The sequence below is a fragment of the Heterodontus francisci genome, chromosome 29, assembly GCF_036365525.1.
Source record: "Heterodontus francisci isolate sHetFra1 chromosome 29, sHetFra1.hap1, whole genome shotgun sequence".
NCBI lineage: Eukaryota > Metazoa > Chordata > Chondrichthyes > Heterodontiformes > Heterodontidae > Heterodontus > Heterodontus francisci.
The window spans coordinates 4,612,040-4,627,187 of record NC_090399.1 but is presented as its reverse complement, the minus strand read 5'-3'; the positions used below and the strand labels follow the sequence as shown (position 1 = coordinate 4,627,187).

The 15,148-nt window shown below is 49.6% G+C and overlaps 1 protein-coding gene across 3 annotated transcripts; it reads right to left on the bottom strand.

The window, feature by feature from the left end:
• Positions 1-831: 831 nt before the first annotated feature.
• LOC137346078 (FK506-binding protein-like) lies at positions 832-11,839 on the bottom strand. 3 transcript variants are annotated; one of them, XM_068009372.1, is made up of 3 exons: positions 11,789-11,839; positions 4,640-4,767; positions 832-2,497 (listed from the first exon to the last, which is right to left on the bottom strand). In XM_068009372.1, the coding sequence occupies exon 3, from the start codon at positions 2,382-2,384 to the stop codon at positions 1,440-1,442; it is 945 nt and encodes a 314-aa protein (XP_067865473.1). In that variant the 5' UTR covers positions 2,385-2,497; positions 4,640-4,767; positions 11,789-11,839; the 3' UTR covers positions 832-1,439. The 3 variants fall into 3 exon arrangements, with proteins under 3 accessions (XP_067865473.1, XP_067865474.1, XP_067865472.1); XM_068009373.1 differs by lacking the exon at positions 11,789-11,839 and adding an exon at positions 4,896-5,101; XM_068009371.1 differs by lacking the exon at positions 4,640-4,767.
• Between the last annotated feature and the right edge of the window lie 3,309 nt (positions 11,840-15,148).

The following is a 15,148-nucleotide window of genomic DNA, read 5'->3' as shown; positions in this document are numbered from 1 at the left end:
GGTAGTTGGTTAAAAAAAAACAGATGCGACATGAGAAAAAAATTATGCAGAGAGTTATGATGATTTGGACTGCACGACCTGGAATGGTGGTGTAAGCAGATTCCATAATAACATTTTAAAAAGAGAGTTAAATAAATACTTGAAGAAAATAACAAAGGACTGGGACAAAGAGCTGACAGAGGCATGATAGGCTGAATGGCCTCCTTCTGCGCTGCATCAATCCATGATCTTTTGGCTCCAAGAGTATATCAAGGTGTGAGAACTCTGGTCAGTCTCCTGGCATGTGCAGGAGAAATCCATCCCCAGCCGATGTGGCACCAAGGATAGCTTGTCCACGTTGCAGGTTAGTGTGAAACTCTGACCAACCCTGTAATAGATCCGAGTACACTGGCCACCGCAACCGCAGCAGGAACAGCTTCCACAACTGCTGCCACAAATGCTGCAACAGAAATCTTGACCACATTGTGTAGTTGTTTCGAGCAATTTGGTGACAAAACAGAAATGGCTACCACAGAAGACATCTGCGATCAGTGAAGTTCCAGTCACTCGGCATTCACAAACAGCAGTGGATTGAAGAGCCAATTCATACTGCTAAGTGGAGTGGCAGGAACAGCCTTAATGATCCTGCTCTCCAACAGGATAGTCGGCCAGGTGAACTTGTCACGATGAGTGCTTTCCAAGAAGCTTCATATTAAATGTGGGTCCAAGACACATTCCCACTATCAAACTTCTGATCTCCAACCTAAGTAGCGACTTGCCTTAAAACAAACAACCACTATTGAGTTAAAATTAACAGGCTGCAACCGTACAAATTTGACACCTATATTTAAGCAGCAAAATAGATTCTGGTCTACATGGATTGACATTCATCTTAAAAACATCCAACTTAGCGGGAGTAGTTCTGCAGGAAATCTGGCAGCTTATTCAAAAGTTTACAAACGACATATCAGGTGTCGCAGTTTGATTTGTCAAAATGTGTTTTTATATATTCAAGAGCCAAAAATTCACAAGCACTTGGCAATATGCAGATTTCGCTTAAACAGCAATTAAACTCTGGCTAACCTCAATGACTACCGTACAGTACAGGAAGTATTTGCATGATGAATGACATTTCCGGTTAGCAGCTAAACCTCATTACAGTGTTTCAGGCCTCCAGACTACCCACAATCAAAGTCACAGGAGATCACCCGCTTTTCATTATATTCAGCACCATCTAACAATGAATTTGACATTATAATCACGAGCAAAGCTAGGGAGTGAGCTGTACGGACATCTTGCAATACAATTTCCCAATGGTTATAACCCCAACATATAATACAATAATATTGAAGCATCTTTTAACACATACATCTTATTCATCCAAAACATGGCATTTTCTGTTTCATAAATAAAAGAGAATGTTATTGAAATTTGATTCCTTATCCAAATCACGCACACCCTCAGCTGAACAGCTTACTCATTGCTTTGCCCATTTTATCATTTTGTGTTTTGACCTGTTCATTAAGAATCCTCAGTTGCTGCACAGCAGCTGTGTTTCCCGGCTCCAATTCCAACACTCTCTTCAAATCGCCTTTGGCTTTGTCAAACTCATTGATGGAGGCATAGGCCTGACCCCTCCGGTACAGGCACTTCACGGAATCAGGGTCGATCTCCAATGCCTTTGAGCAGTTCTGGACAACACTTCCGTACTGGTTTTGCTTTATCTGGCAGGCAGCCAGGTTAGAGTATAATGCCCTTCTAGCTTTGTTGTACTCCTCTCCTTTCTCAAGAGGGACATCATATTTCACCGTCACCAGCAGCTTCAGTGATTTTGAGTAACGCCGTGCAGCTCCAAAGAGATTCCCACTTTTAAAATGCTCAGTGCCCTTGGCTTTGTGGTGCATGGCCGCCTGCCACTTTTCCTCAAATGGCATTTCCCAGGAATCCCTGTGGAGGATGAACTCCTCCAGTTTCACAGTAAATCTCAGTCTTTCCCCACAGTCTATGAAAGTTTCCATTAACTGTGGAGCCAGGAGTACCTCACATTGCTCTCCCAGCAACATTGTTTCAACACATTTCTCAATTATGTCTGCAAACCGTGTATCACTTTCCCCAAGAATAATCTCGACCGACTGATTGATCCCATTTTGGAAATGTGTCCCCGCGTCAAATTTGCTGGTGGATTCCATTTCCACACATACTCGACACTTCGATCCTTCTTTGGGCTTGTCTAGGCCACTACCCCTCTGTAAAATTTTCTTCACAAAGGAACCATCTGGGCATGCCCAAGTGAAAGGTTTAGGATTAGTCCATTCTCTAGCAAGAGCATTTGGTTTTCTAACCTCTTCTGGCCCATCACTGTGATCGGTGACCTCCAAGGTCTCATTCAATCGACTTGATGCCATTATCCTTCACTTTGAATAATCATTCCCATCACACTGTGGCATAATCGGTGCATGTGAATCTGAAGGTGTTGATGGCTCCCAAGTAACAATACAAAAATTGACTCATTCAGCATCTGCAAATTTATTTTTTGAAATAAAATATCAAAAGATTATAATGTGAGCATTCAAAAGAAAAATATACAACTTTTCTTGACGGTGCTGACTCTTGGTGATGTCTGCTTTTAAAAAAAAGTGCCAGAAGCCCTGTGGTACCACTCCCAAGTAGCAGACTCTTCATGCTAGTCCAAGCACTGCAGTTAACTGTGTACTTTTGCCACAGACATCACAACCTGATGTGTAAATGTTTGTCACATACACTTTTCAACAAGGTCTCTAGCTAGCAATCAAGAGAAGGAAACCTGGCAAGACCAATAGCCACTGCTGCAACAGCAAACATCTGAAGAATTGAAATCTGGAATGCCTCATTCTGCACAACTTAATACCTCACCATTTTAGCACAATCCCAATCTTTGTGAAATAGAATCTCAAATTCTCAGACTTTGGAACTTCAGATGGAATTTCCCATGCCTATTATTTTACAAAACAACACAGGTTTTCTTCCATTGAAATAAATAAATATGAAATAAAAAACTTTGCCTGAAACTCCTGTAATTTGCTTCACGATCCGTCCAGTAGTAATTTTGCTTCATTCTGTATTATGTTCTTGTAAGTAAAGTATAATGAGTATAAATCAGTCAATTAAAACCTGTACCATTCTTTTCATCTGAACTCAAGTTTTGTCGATCATACTGTGCAACTCAAATTCTTCCCAACTATGGACAAGATTTGCAAAAGCTGAAAATAGAACCAAAAAGGAGAAAGGAACATTCTTCCCACTCTTAAGTGAAATGTGTGTAGGTCTCAAACCACTTCTTTTGTCAGCAACATGACTGCTTCAAACTGCCCATAATTTCGTAGTTTCACTCAAGGCTACCCAGGATGAGTAAGAACAGCAAATAATAGTGCCATCCTCATGCTTTAGGGGATGTTCTGCTTGGGGTCCGCTCACAGCAGTGTTTAAGGTGGACTTCAAGACTCGAAAATCTAATTCTGCCTCTTATCTCATCATATAGCTTATTTTTCTTACCTCAAAATGCGCGCCTGGTCTGAGTTCCAAATGTCATGTGAAGCCCATCCTTCCTCGCCAGTGCTTCTCCCACCCCTGTCATGTGCCTACAGTCTGAAAACTCCTCAATTGTTTACATGCAAAGTCCCACTCTTCAGAAATTCCATAGGGGCCAATATTTTAACATGTCAGTAAAGTAAATCCAGTTTTGAGGTTATTTAAATATCAGTGAGCGATTCTGAGGCTGGAGCTGCTTTCATGGCAGAAAGCCCACTGTAGAGAACTGCATTCAACACACAATACTGGAGCTCACTTCAACAGACAGCCTCAACATTTAGGTGCAACCCTATCAAACAGCACCTCAGCTATGGCAGAGCAATTTTGTAATTGGCAGGGAGACGGCAGTAACACCTGTGGAGGGATCTGGGGCAGTACACTTGTACAGGTAAAACTGAGACCCCCTTTGCATATGCTGCTCCAAACATGAGTTCCAGTGAAGACAAATTGATTCAGAGTGGAAATATAGAAAATTTATGGCGCAGGAGGCGGCCATTTGGCCCGTCATGTTTGAAAAAGAGCTATCCAGCCTAATTCCACTTTCCAGCTCTTGGTCCAAGTGTAGATTCAAGTACTCATATTTTGTACAGTTCCAGCATAACCTCTCTGCTCATCTATTCTATACCTTGGCCAATAAAGTATCCCATATGCCTTCTTAATCACCTATCTACCTGTCCTACTACCTACAGGGATTTGTGGGCATGCACTCCAAAGTCCCTTCGTTCCTCTACGCATCTTGCTATCCTACCATTTATAGTACATTCCCCTATCCTGTTTGCCCTCCCCAAATGCATTACCTCACATTTCTAAAGCAAGGCGTTTCAACCCATGCTTCCCTGGCCTAAGCAGCACTCAATGTCCCACTAGGTGTCAAAACTTTCTACTGCATATTAGAGACATATTTCTACTGGACAATACAAATTTATTTGTTGAATCTGAAACAGAATTGAAATACTGAAAACAAACTAGTTCTACTTCAGAAGCCTGAGTTATCACACGCAGTACAGCTTAATATATTTCACATACGATTGCAGTACAAGCAGCATAAAATGATCAACACTTAAACAAGCAGCAATGAGGGGTTCTCACTCACTTGCTCTACAAATCCATAGCCAGGGCCATATATCCATCAGGAGCAAGCATACACCTGCCATTATAGCCAGCACTGTCCCAGATCAGCAGAATGCAGAGGCCAGCAAGACTGCCTGGGATAAGGGTGTGCTGCATTCATGTAAAAAAATAAATTGCATTAAGAGTGAAGCAATGCAGTCAGAAAGTTAAGCACAATGGTGTGAAAATGTCTTGCTTTTAAATCTAAAAAAATCTGCTTTAAAAGAATTGTAGCTTACAACATTGATCCAAAAAATTTAAAACAAAAAAATTCTGTTTTTCATGTTGGCCAATTCAACATGTTGAAAGGTATTTCTAAAACTGATATGTCAGCCATCCATAACATATCTGGGGCCCTGCCTCCCGACATTATGTGACCACCCCATCAATAATCGTCACTCGCCAATCAACACCACTCTCGGCCTTGCCAATCCTCCAGTCTCCCCCTTCAGTAATAATTCCCCTCATCCCTCAGTAATAAATCTACACTCTTCCCACCTCCTTCAGTAATAATTCTCCTCTCCTTCAGTACTAATCCCGCTCACACACACCCCCCAGGTAATAATCCTCCCTCTCCCGCTCAGTAATAATTTTACCTCAATCCCACCCTCAGTCATAAACTTTCTCCCTCTCTCTCCCCTCAGTAATAACACCCTCCTTCTCTTCAGCAACAAACCCCCCGCCCCTCGGCAACAAAACCCCCGTTCTCTCCCAATCCTCAGCATCAAAAACCCCACTCTCTCCCGCCCCACAGCAACAAACCCCCTCTGTCTCCCAGCAACAAAAACCCCTAGGCATCAAGCCCCCACTCAGCAAACCCCCCCCTCTCTTCCGCCCCTCAGCACCGAAACCCCCTCTCTCCCACACCCCTCTGCAACAAGACCCTCGCACGCGCCCCTCAGCAAAGCAAACCCCCCCTCTCCCCTCCATAAGCCCCACCGCTCTCGCCCCTCCGCAACAAGTCCCACCCGCTCTCGCCCCTCCGCAACAAGCCCCGCCCGCTCTTGCTCCTCGGTAATCAGCCCCACTCTCGCTTCTCTGTAATAAACCCCCCCCTTTCCTCAGTAATAAAACCACCCCTCTCTCTCCCCTCAGTTATAAAACCCCCAGCGATAAATCCCCAAACTCTCACTCCCCTCAGTAAAACAACCTGCTCTCTCTCTGTCCTCAGCAATAAACACACTCTCTATCTGTCCTGTGATAAACCGCCCTCAGCGATTAACTCCGCTCTCTTTGTCCTCAGCTATAAACCATTCTCATCTCTCTTCTCAGTAATAAACCCTCATTAATAAATGCCCACTCTTGCTCACCCCAGCAATAAACGCCCACTCTCGCTCTCCCCAGTGATAAACGCCCACTCTCGCTCTCTCCTCAGTTATAAAACCCCCAGTAATAAATCCCCAATCTCTCACTCCCCTCAGTAAAATAACCTGCTCTCTCTCTGTTCTCAGCAATAAACTCTCTATCTATCTCTCCTGTGATAAACTGCCCTCAGCGATAAACTCCCTTCTCTCTCCCCTCAGCTATAAACCATCCTCATCTCTCTTCTCAGTAATAAACCCTCATTAATAAATGCCCACTCTCGCTCTCCCCAGCGATAAACGCCCACTCTCGCTCTCTCCTCAGTTATAAAACCCCCAGTGATAAATCCCCAATCTCTCACTCCCCTCAGTAAAACAACCTGCTCTCTCTCTGTTCTCAGCAATAAACTCTCTATCTATCTCTCCTGTGATAAACTGCCCTCAGCGATAAACTCCCTTCTCTCTCCCATCAGCGATAAACCCTCCTCATCCCTCTCTCTCAGCGATAAACCCTCATCTCTCTCTCAGCGATAAGCCCTCCTCATCCCTCTCTCAGCGATAAGCCCTCCTCATCCCTCTCGCAGTAATAAACCCTCCTCATCTCTCTCTCAGTAATAAACCCTCCTCATCTCTCTCTCAGTAATAAACCCTCCTCATCTCTCTCTCAGTAATAAACCCTCCTCATCTCACTCTCAGTAATAAACCCTCATCTCTCTCAGTAATAAACCCTCATCTCTCAGTAATAAACCCTCCTCATCTCTCTCACAGTAATAAACCCTCCTCATCTCTCTCACAGTAATAAAACCTCCTCATCTCTCTCACAGTAATAAACCCTCCTCATCTCTCTCTCAGTAATAAACCCTCCTCATCTCTCTCTCAGTAATAAACCCTCCTCATCTCTCTCTCAGTAATAAACCCTCCTCATCTCTCTCTCAGTAATAAACCCTCCTCATCTCTCTCTCAGTAATAAACCCTCATCTCTCTCTAATAAACCCTCCTCATCTCTCTCTCAGTAATAAACCCTCCTCATCTCTCTCTCAGTAATAAACCCTCCTCATCTCTCTCTCAGTAATAAACCCTCATCTCTCTCTCTGTAATAAACCCTCCTCATCTCTCAGTAATAAACCCTCCTCATCTCTCAGTAATAAACCCTCCTCATCTCTCTCTCAGTAATAAACACCCCCTCTCTCTCCTCAGTAATAAACCCCCCCTCTCTCTCTCCCTCCTCAGTTATAAACCCCCCCCTCTCTCTCCCCCCTCAGTCATAAACCCCCCCTCTCTCTCCCTCCTCAGTCATAAACCCCCCTCTCTCTCCCTCCTCAGTCATAAACCCCCCCTCTCTCTCCCCCCTCAGTCATGAACCCCCCCCCCCTCCCCTCAGTCATAAAACCCCTCTCTCTCTTTCTCTCAGTAATAAACCTCCTCTCAGTAATAAACCCCTCTCTCTCCTCCCTCAGTAATAAAGCCCCCCCTCTCTCCTCAGTAATAAAACCCCTCTCTCTCTTTCCTCACTAATAAAGCCCCTCTCTCTCTCCTCAGTAATAACGCCCCTCTCTCTCTGTAATAAACCCCCACACCCCCTCTCTCTCTCCTCCCTCAGTAATAATTCCCCCCTCTCTCTCCCCCCTCAGTAATAAACCCTCTCTCTCTTCTCGGTAATAAATCCCCTCCTTCTCCCCCCTCAGTAATAAACCGCCCGCTCTCTCTCTCCCCCCTCAGTAATAAATCCCCTCTCTCTCAGTAATAAACCTCTCTCTCTCTCCTCAGTAATAAAGCCCGTCTCTCTCTCCTCAGTAATAAAGCCCCTCTCTCTCCCCTCAGTAATAAAGCCCCTCTCTCTCCCCTCAGTAATAAAGCCCCTCTCTCTCCCCTCAGTAATAAAGCCCCTCTCTCTCTCTCTCCTCAGTAATCAAGCCCCTCTCTCTCTCTCCTCAGTAATAACGCCCCTCTCTCTCTCTTCAGTAATAAAGCCCGTCTCTCTCCTCAGTAATAAAGCCCCTCTCTCTCGCTCCTCAGTAATCAAGCCCCTCTCTCTCTCTCCTCAGTAATAAAGCCCCACTCTCTCCTCAGTAATAAAGCCCTCTCTCTCCTCAGTAATAAAGCCCTCTCTCTCCTCAGTAATAAAGCCCTCTCTCTCCTCAGTAATAAAGCCCTCTCTCTCCTCAGTAATAAAGCCCTCTCTCTCTCTCTCCTCAGTAATAAAGCCCCTCTCTCTCCTCAGTAATAAAGCCCCCCTCTCTCGCTCCTCAGTAATCAAGCCCCTCTCTCTCTCTCTCCTCAGTAATCAAGCCCCTCTCTCTCTCTCTCCTCAGTAATAAAGCCCCTCTCTCTCTCTTCAGTAATAAAGCCCGTCTCTCTCCTCAGTAATAAAGCCCCTCTCTCTCGCTCCTCAGTAATCAAGCCCCTCTCTCTCGCTCCTCAGTAATCAAGCCCCTCTCTCTCTCTCCTCAGTAATAAAGCCCCTCTCTCTCCTCAGTAATAAAGCCCTCTCTCTCCTCAGTAATAAAGCCCTCTCTCTCCTCAGTAATAAAGCCCTCTCTCTCTCTCTCCTCAGTAATAAAGCCCCCCTCTCTCGCTCCTCAGTAATCAAGCCCCTCTCTCTCTCTCCTCAGTAATAAAGCCCCTCTCTCTCTCTCCTCAGTAATAAAGCCCCTCTCTCTCTCCTCAGTAATCAAGCCCCTCTCTCTCCTCAGTAATCAAGCCCCTCTCTCTCTCCTCAGTAATCAAGCCCCTCTCTCTCTCTCCTCAGTAATCAAGCCCCTCTCTCTCTCTCCTCAGTAATCAAGCCCCTCTCTCTCTCCTCAGTAATCAAGCCCCTCTCTCTCTCTCCTCAGTAATCAAGCCCCTCTCTCTCTCTCTCTCTGTAATCAAGCCCCTCTCTCTCTCTCAGTAATCAAGCCCCTCTCTCTCTCTCTCAGTAATCAAGCCCCTCTCTCTCCTCAGTATTAAAGCCCCTCTCTCTCTCTTCAGTAATAAAGCCCGTCTCTCTCCTCAGTAATAACGCCCCTCTCTCTCGCTCCTCAGTAATCAAGCCCCTCTCTCTCGCTCCTCAGTAATAAAGCCCCTCTCTCTCCTCAGTAATAAAGCCCCCCTCTCTCTCTCCTCAGTAATAAAGCCCCTCTCTCTCTCTCCTCAGTAATCAAGCCCCTCTCTCTCTCTCCTCAGTAATCAAGCCCCTCTCTCTCTCTCCTCAGTAATCAAGCCCCTCTCTCTCTCTCCTCAGTAATCAAGCCCCTCTCTCTCTCTCCTCAGTAATAAAGCCCCTCTCTCTCTCTCTCCTCAGTAATCAAGCCCCTCTCTCTCTCCTCAGTAATAAAGCCCCCCTCTCTCTCTCTCCTCAGTAATAAAGCCCCTCTCTCTCGCTCCTCAGTAATCAAGCCCCTCTCTCTCTCTCTCCTCAGTAATCAAGCCCCTCTCTCTCTCTCTCCTCAGTAATAAAGCCCCTCTCTCTCTTCAGTAATAAAGCCCGTCTCTGTCGCTCCTCAGTAATCAAGCCCCTCTCTCTCGCTCCTCAGTAATAAAGCCCCTCTCTCTCTCTCTCTCCCTCTCCACAGTAATAAAGCCCCTCTCTCTCCTCAGTAATAAAGCCCCTCTCTCTCTCTCCTCAGTAATCAAGCCCCTCTCTCGCTCCTCAGTAATCAAGCCCCTCTCTCTCTCCTCAGTAATCAAGCCCCTCTCTCTCTCTCTTCAGTAATAAAGCCCCTCTCTCTCTCTTGAGTAATAAATCCCCTGTCTCTCTCCTCAGTAATAAAGCCCCTCTCTCTCTCTCTCTCCTCAGTAATAAAGCCCCTCTCTCTCTCTCCAGTAATAAAGCGCCTCTCTCTCCTCAGTAATAAACCCCCTCTCTCTCTCCTCAGTAATAAACCCCCTCTCTCTCCCCTCAGTAATAAACCCCCTCTCTCTCTCCCCTCAGTAATAAACCCCCTCTCTCTCTCCTCTCAGTAATAAACTCCTCCTCCTCCCCCAGAGTTTGCCCTCCTCCCCCCATCCCCAGGGTTTGCCTTCCGCCTCCCCCTGGGTTTGCCCTTTTCCTCTCCCGGGGTTTGCCCTCCTCCGCCCTCCCCTGGCGTTTGCCATCCTCTGCCCTCCACCTCTCCTGGGGTTTGCCCCCCTCCTCCTCTCCCATGGGGTGTGCCCTCCTCCCCCGGGGTGTGCCCTCCCCCCTCATCCCCCGGGATCTGCCCTCCTCTCCACTCCCCCGGGGTCTTCCCCTCCTCTCCACTACCCCGGGGTCTTCCCCTCCTCTCCCCTGGGGGTCTGCCCCGCCTCCGGGGGTCTGCGCCCTCCTCCTCCCATGGGAGTCTGCCCCTCCTCCTCCTCATCCCCCGAGGGTCTTCCCCTCCTCCTCCTCCCCCCCTGGGGGTCTTCCCCTCGTTTCCCCTCCCCCAGGGTCCTCCCCGCCTCCTCTCCCCTCCCCCGGGGTCAGCCCTTCTCCCCCGGGGTCCGCCCTCCTCCCCGGGGTCTGCCCTCCCCTCCCCCGGGGATCCTCCCCTCCCCCGGGGGTCTTCCCCTCCTCCTCCTCCCCCAGGGGCCTGCCCTCCTCTCCCCCTCCCCTGGGGGTCTGCCCTCCTCTCCCCCGGGATCTTGCCCTACTCTCCCCTCCCCCGGGGGTCTTGCCCTCCTCTCCCCCTCCCCCGGGGGTCTTGCCCTCCTCTCCCCCTCCCCGGGGTCTGCCCTCCTCTCTCCCTCCCCGGGGTCTGCCCTCCTCTCTTCCTCCCTGGGGTCTGCCTTTCTCCCCGGGATGTGCCCTCCCTTCCTCCTCCTCCCAGGGGTCTTCCCCTCCTCCTCCCCCCGGGGGTCTTCCCCTCCTCCTCCTTCCCCGGGGATCTCCTCCTCCTCCTCCCCCCGGGGGTCTTCTCCTCCTCTCCCCCCCCGGGGGTCTGCCCTCCTCGCCCCTCCCCCGGGGTCTGCCCTCCTCGCCCCTCCCCCGGGGGTCTGACCCTCCTCCTCCCCCTCCCCCCGGGGGTCTGCCCCTCCTCCTCCTCCCCCCCCCGGGGGTCTGCCCTCCTCTCCCCTCCCCCGGGGTCTGCCCTCCTCGCCCCTCCCCCGGGGATCTTCTCCTCCTCCCCCCCCGGGGGTCTTCACCTCCTCCACCCGGGGGTCTTCCCCTCCTCCTCCTCCTCCTCCTCCCACCGAGGATCTTCTCCTCCTCCTCCCCCCCCGGGGTCTTCCCCTCCTCGCCCCTCCCCCGGGGATCTTCTCCTCCTCCCCCCCCGGGGGTCTTCACCTCCTCCACCCGGGGGTCTTCCCCTCCTCCTCCTCCTCCCACCGGGGATCTTCCCCTCCTCCTCCCGGGGGTCTTCTCCTCCTCCTCCCCCCCCGGGGTCTTCCCCTCCTCCTCCCACCGGGGATCTTCCCCTCCTCCTCCCGGGGGTCTTCTCCTCCTCCTCCTCCCGGGGGTCTTCTCCTCCTCCTCCCCCCCCGGGGTCTTCCCCTCCTCCTCCCCCCCCGGGGATCTTCCCCCCCTCCTCCTCCTCCACCCGGGGGTCTTCCCCTCCTCCTCCTCCTCCCACCGGGGATCTTCCCCTCCTCCTCCCGGGGGTCTTCTCCTCCTCCTCCCCCCCCGGGGTCTTCCCCTCCTCCTCCCACCGGGGATCTTCCCCTCCTCCTCCCGGGGGTCTTCTCCTCCTCCTCCTCCCGGGGGTCTTCTCCTCCTCCTCCCCCCCCGGGGTCTTCCCCTCCTCCTCCCCCCCCGGGGATCTTCCCCCCCTCCTCCTCCTCCTCCTCCCCCCCGGGGTCTTCCCCTCCTCCTCCTCCTCCTCCCCCGGGGTCTGCCCTCGGCCCGGCCTCAAGCAGACGACGGTTGAAGATTCAAAAACAGTAAAACCCACCGCGCGCTTCACCAACCGTCACCGGAGAACCCGCTCCGAAAACATCCGGGCGCACCCCGACGTCACTTCCTTAGCAACGGGCCTTCTGTCGTCTCGGCGATAGCGACCTGCTTTTCCAGTCAGCCCCACTTAGCAGGCCTGAGTCCCCAGTCAGGACTGCAACTCAGCAACAAAATGAACCCCAACCCCGCATTAAAGCGAAAGGAAGCCCAACAAATCAAATCTTCACACCCTGCCTCCTGTAAGGACTCCATTCCATTCTCCCAGTTTCTCCATCTCTGACACAACTGGCTGATGATGTCACCTTCCATGACAGTGCTTCTGATATGTCTTCCTTTTCCCTCAATCGAGGATTGCCCCCCCCGCCCTCCACCCACTGTGGTTGACAGGGCCCTCAACGTGTCCAGCCCATTTCCCGCACCTCTACCCTCACCCCTTGCCCTCCCTCCCAGAACCGCGACAGGGTTCCCCTTGTCCTCACTTTCCACCCCATCAGCCTCCATATCCAAAGGATCATCCTCTGCCATTTCTGCCACCTCCAGCGTGATACCACTTTCAAAGGCATCTTCCCCTCCTTTCCCCGTCAGCATTCTGAAGGGATCATTCCCTCCGTGACACCCTGCTCCACTCCCCCATTACCCCCACCACCTCGCCCCCTTCCCACGGCACCTTCCCCTGCAATTGCAGGAGGTGTAATACCTGCCCATTTACCTCCTCTCTCCTCATTATCCCAGGCCCCAAATACTCCTTTCAGGTGAAGCAGCAATTTACTTGTACTTCTTTCAATGTAGTATACTGTATTCGCTGCTCACAGTGTGGTCTCCTCTACATTGGGGAGACCAAACGCAGACTGGGTGACCGCTTTGCGGAACACCTCTGCTCAGTCCTAAAGCATGACCCTGAGCTTGCTGTTGCTTGCCATTTCAACACTACCTCACACCACCCTCCACCCCACTCTCATGCTCACATCTCTGTCCTGGGATTGTTGCAGTGTTCCAGTGAACATCAACGCAAGCCTGAAGAGCGGCACCACATTTACTGATTAGGCATGCTACAGCCTGCCAGACTGAACATTGAATTCAATAATTTCAGAGCATGACGGGCCCCCCATTTTTATGTTTAGTTATTTTTTATTTTTGTTTATTATATTTTAGTTTGTTTAGTTTGTTTCTACTGTGCCTACCCACTGTTCCTGGTTTTCAAAAAAAAATGTCATGCTTGTGCTTGGAGTGCTTTGTGCTTCACAGTCTATTCACATCCTCTCTGTACTAACGTTTTGTCTTTCAGCACACCATTGTCATACTTTTGCCTTTGCTCCATGATCTTCTGGTCAGTTATTCTCTGTGACCTTGTCCTATCAACACCTCTTTTGTTATCTCTTGCCCCACCCCCACTTTACTTGCTTAAAAATCTTTTACATTTCTAATATTTTTCAATTCTGATGAAGGGTCACTGACCTGAAACATTAACTGTGCTTCTCTCTCCACAGATGCTGCCAGACCTGCTGAGTGTTTCCAGTCTTTCTTGTTTTTAAATCAAATCAAAATGTTGCTCCTGGTGTCGACTGTGCCCACCTTGCGGATGGCCTCAGCTGGGCATCGCTTGTCCCCTCTCTCAGCAGACCCCAGGTCACGGGCATAGCCACAGGAAGCCATACCAAGCGACCCCCTCCACCGCGCCACGCCTGGACCTACTAATGGCCAGGCCCAGGAGCAGACCCACAAGGCGGTCCTACCAACTGCCCTGCTCCCTTCCTCTGCACCAAAGATCAAGAACGCGGGACTGAAGTGCCACCCCTTAAAATGCTGCACCACTGTAGTCTGAGGAAGCAACAATGAAGAGAAAGAGCAGAGAAAAGAACTCAAGATGTGATGAAGGCACAATGGCTCGACTTTCCTTCCAGTCAGCAGCCCCAGAAAATCTGAAGCCACCAGCCAAGTTGATAACAGTTCACTGACCTCAGTGTCAAATAGAGATGCTGTTGATGTCATTAAGGCACCCTGATAGTAAGACACCCTCTTACTTTCCTCCACTGGCACAGGGCAATATCACATTTCAAACTGTGGCTCAACTCTCTGTTCCTGCCTCTTGTCTGGCTTGCAAATGTGCTGATTCTTACAGAGAATAATGACGTGGCAGAGAACATTAAAAGCAAACAGAAAAGGAGAGCCCGAGGAAAAAAAAAACTGCTGTTATATTGCACCTTCAGGACAGGCTGCACAGCCAATCTGTTACAAAAGCAAATTAGTGCAGATGCTGGAATCTGAAATAAAAACAGAAAATGCTGGAGATACCCGGCAGCTGGGTCAGGCAGCTACTGTCGAGAGAGAAACAGAGTAAACATTTCAGGTTGATCACTTTTTAGGCCAGAAGATCCTTTCTGATCCTTCAGCTTGTCATTTGTACTTAGTCGCGTGAAACACGTCACAGGTCTCACGTCTGCTGGGGCAGTACATTCGTCAATTTCACAACCTCAGGACATCCCAAAGCACTTTGAATCCAATAAAGTTACTTTGAAGTGTAACCACTGCAGGGAAATGTGGCAACCTAGTCAGGTCCCACAAACAGAAATTAGATAATAACCAGAGAATCTGTTTTCTTGAACGATGTTGGTCAATACTAGCCAGGATGCCAGGGAAAACTCCCCTGCTCTTCTGAATAGTGCCGTGGGATCTTTTACGTCAGCCTGACAAGGCAGACGAGGCCTCAGTTTAACGTTTCATCCAAAGGACAACGGAGCCCTCCCTCAGCTGTAGAGGTGTCCCCTGTTTCGTGACACTTGTTATGCCAATGGACTTCAGTTTATCTGCAGCAACCCTGCTGCTGCCTTGTTTGACCCTTTCCATCCCAATCCATTTGCCCAAAGATTATTAGACAGCGATAAAAGAACTACTATTACTTCCATTCAAAGTGAGCAGGGCCATCACCATTTGATGCGAGCTTCAGCGTCAGTATGCAGATGCTGGAAGGCCACCAGGAATCTGGTGCTGCACCCAGGAAAAGGATACTTAGAGGGAGATAATGTGCAGGTAGTTAACTTTAGGTAAATTCCCTGATTGACAACTCGTTTCAGTGAGGGACAACTTTTGACACTGCTGTGGGTCAACGATGGAAGCACATACATTGCAGCCCCATCAAAATGACACACAAGGTCCAATCCCTCTAACTAATTTAGCTTGTTCCTATCCCATACTAACAGGGAAGACCTTTACAGTTTCTAAACCAAAAGCTTCTTCCCTGAACAGAGGCCCAACCAGTCCCCATCCACCACCACCCTCCTCCGCCTGGCTGAACTTGTTCTTACATTGAACAACTTCTCCTTCAACTCTACTCACTTCCTTCAAATAAAAGGTGTTGCTA

Bases quoted from the DNA above. Each gene is read 5' to 3' on its own strand.
- LOC137346078 (XM_068009372.1), bottom strand. From the start codon at position 2,384: ATGGCATCAAGTCGATTGAATGAGACCTTGGAGGTCACCGATCACAGT.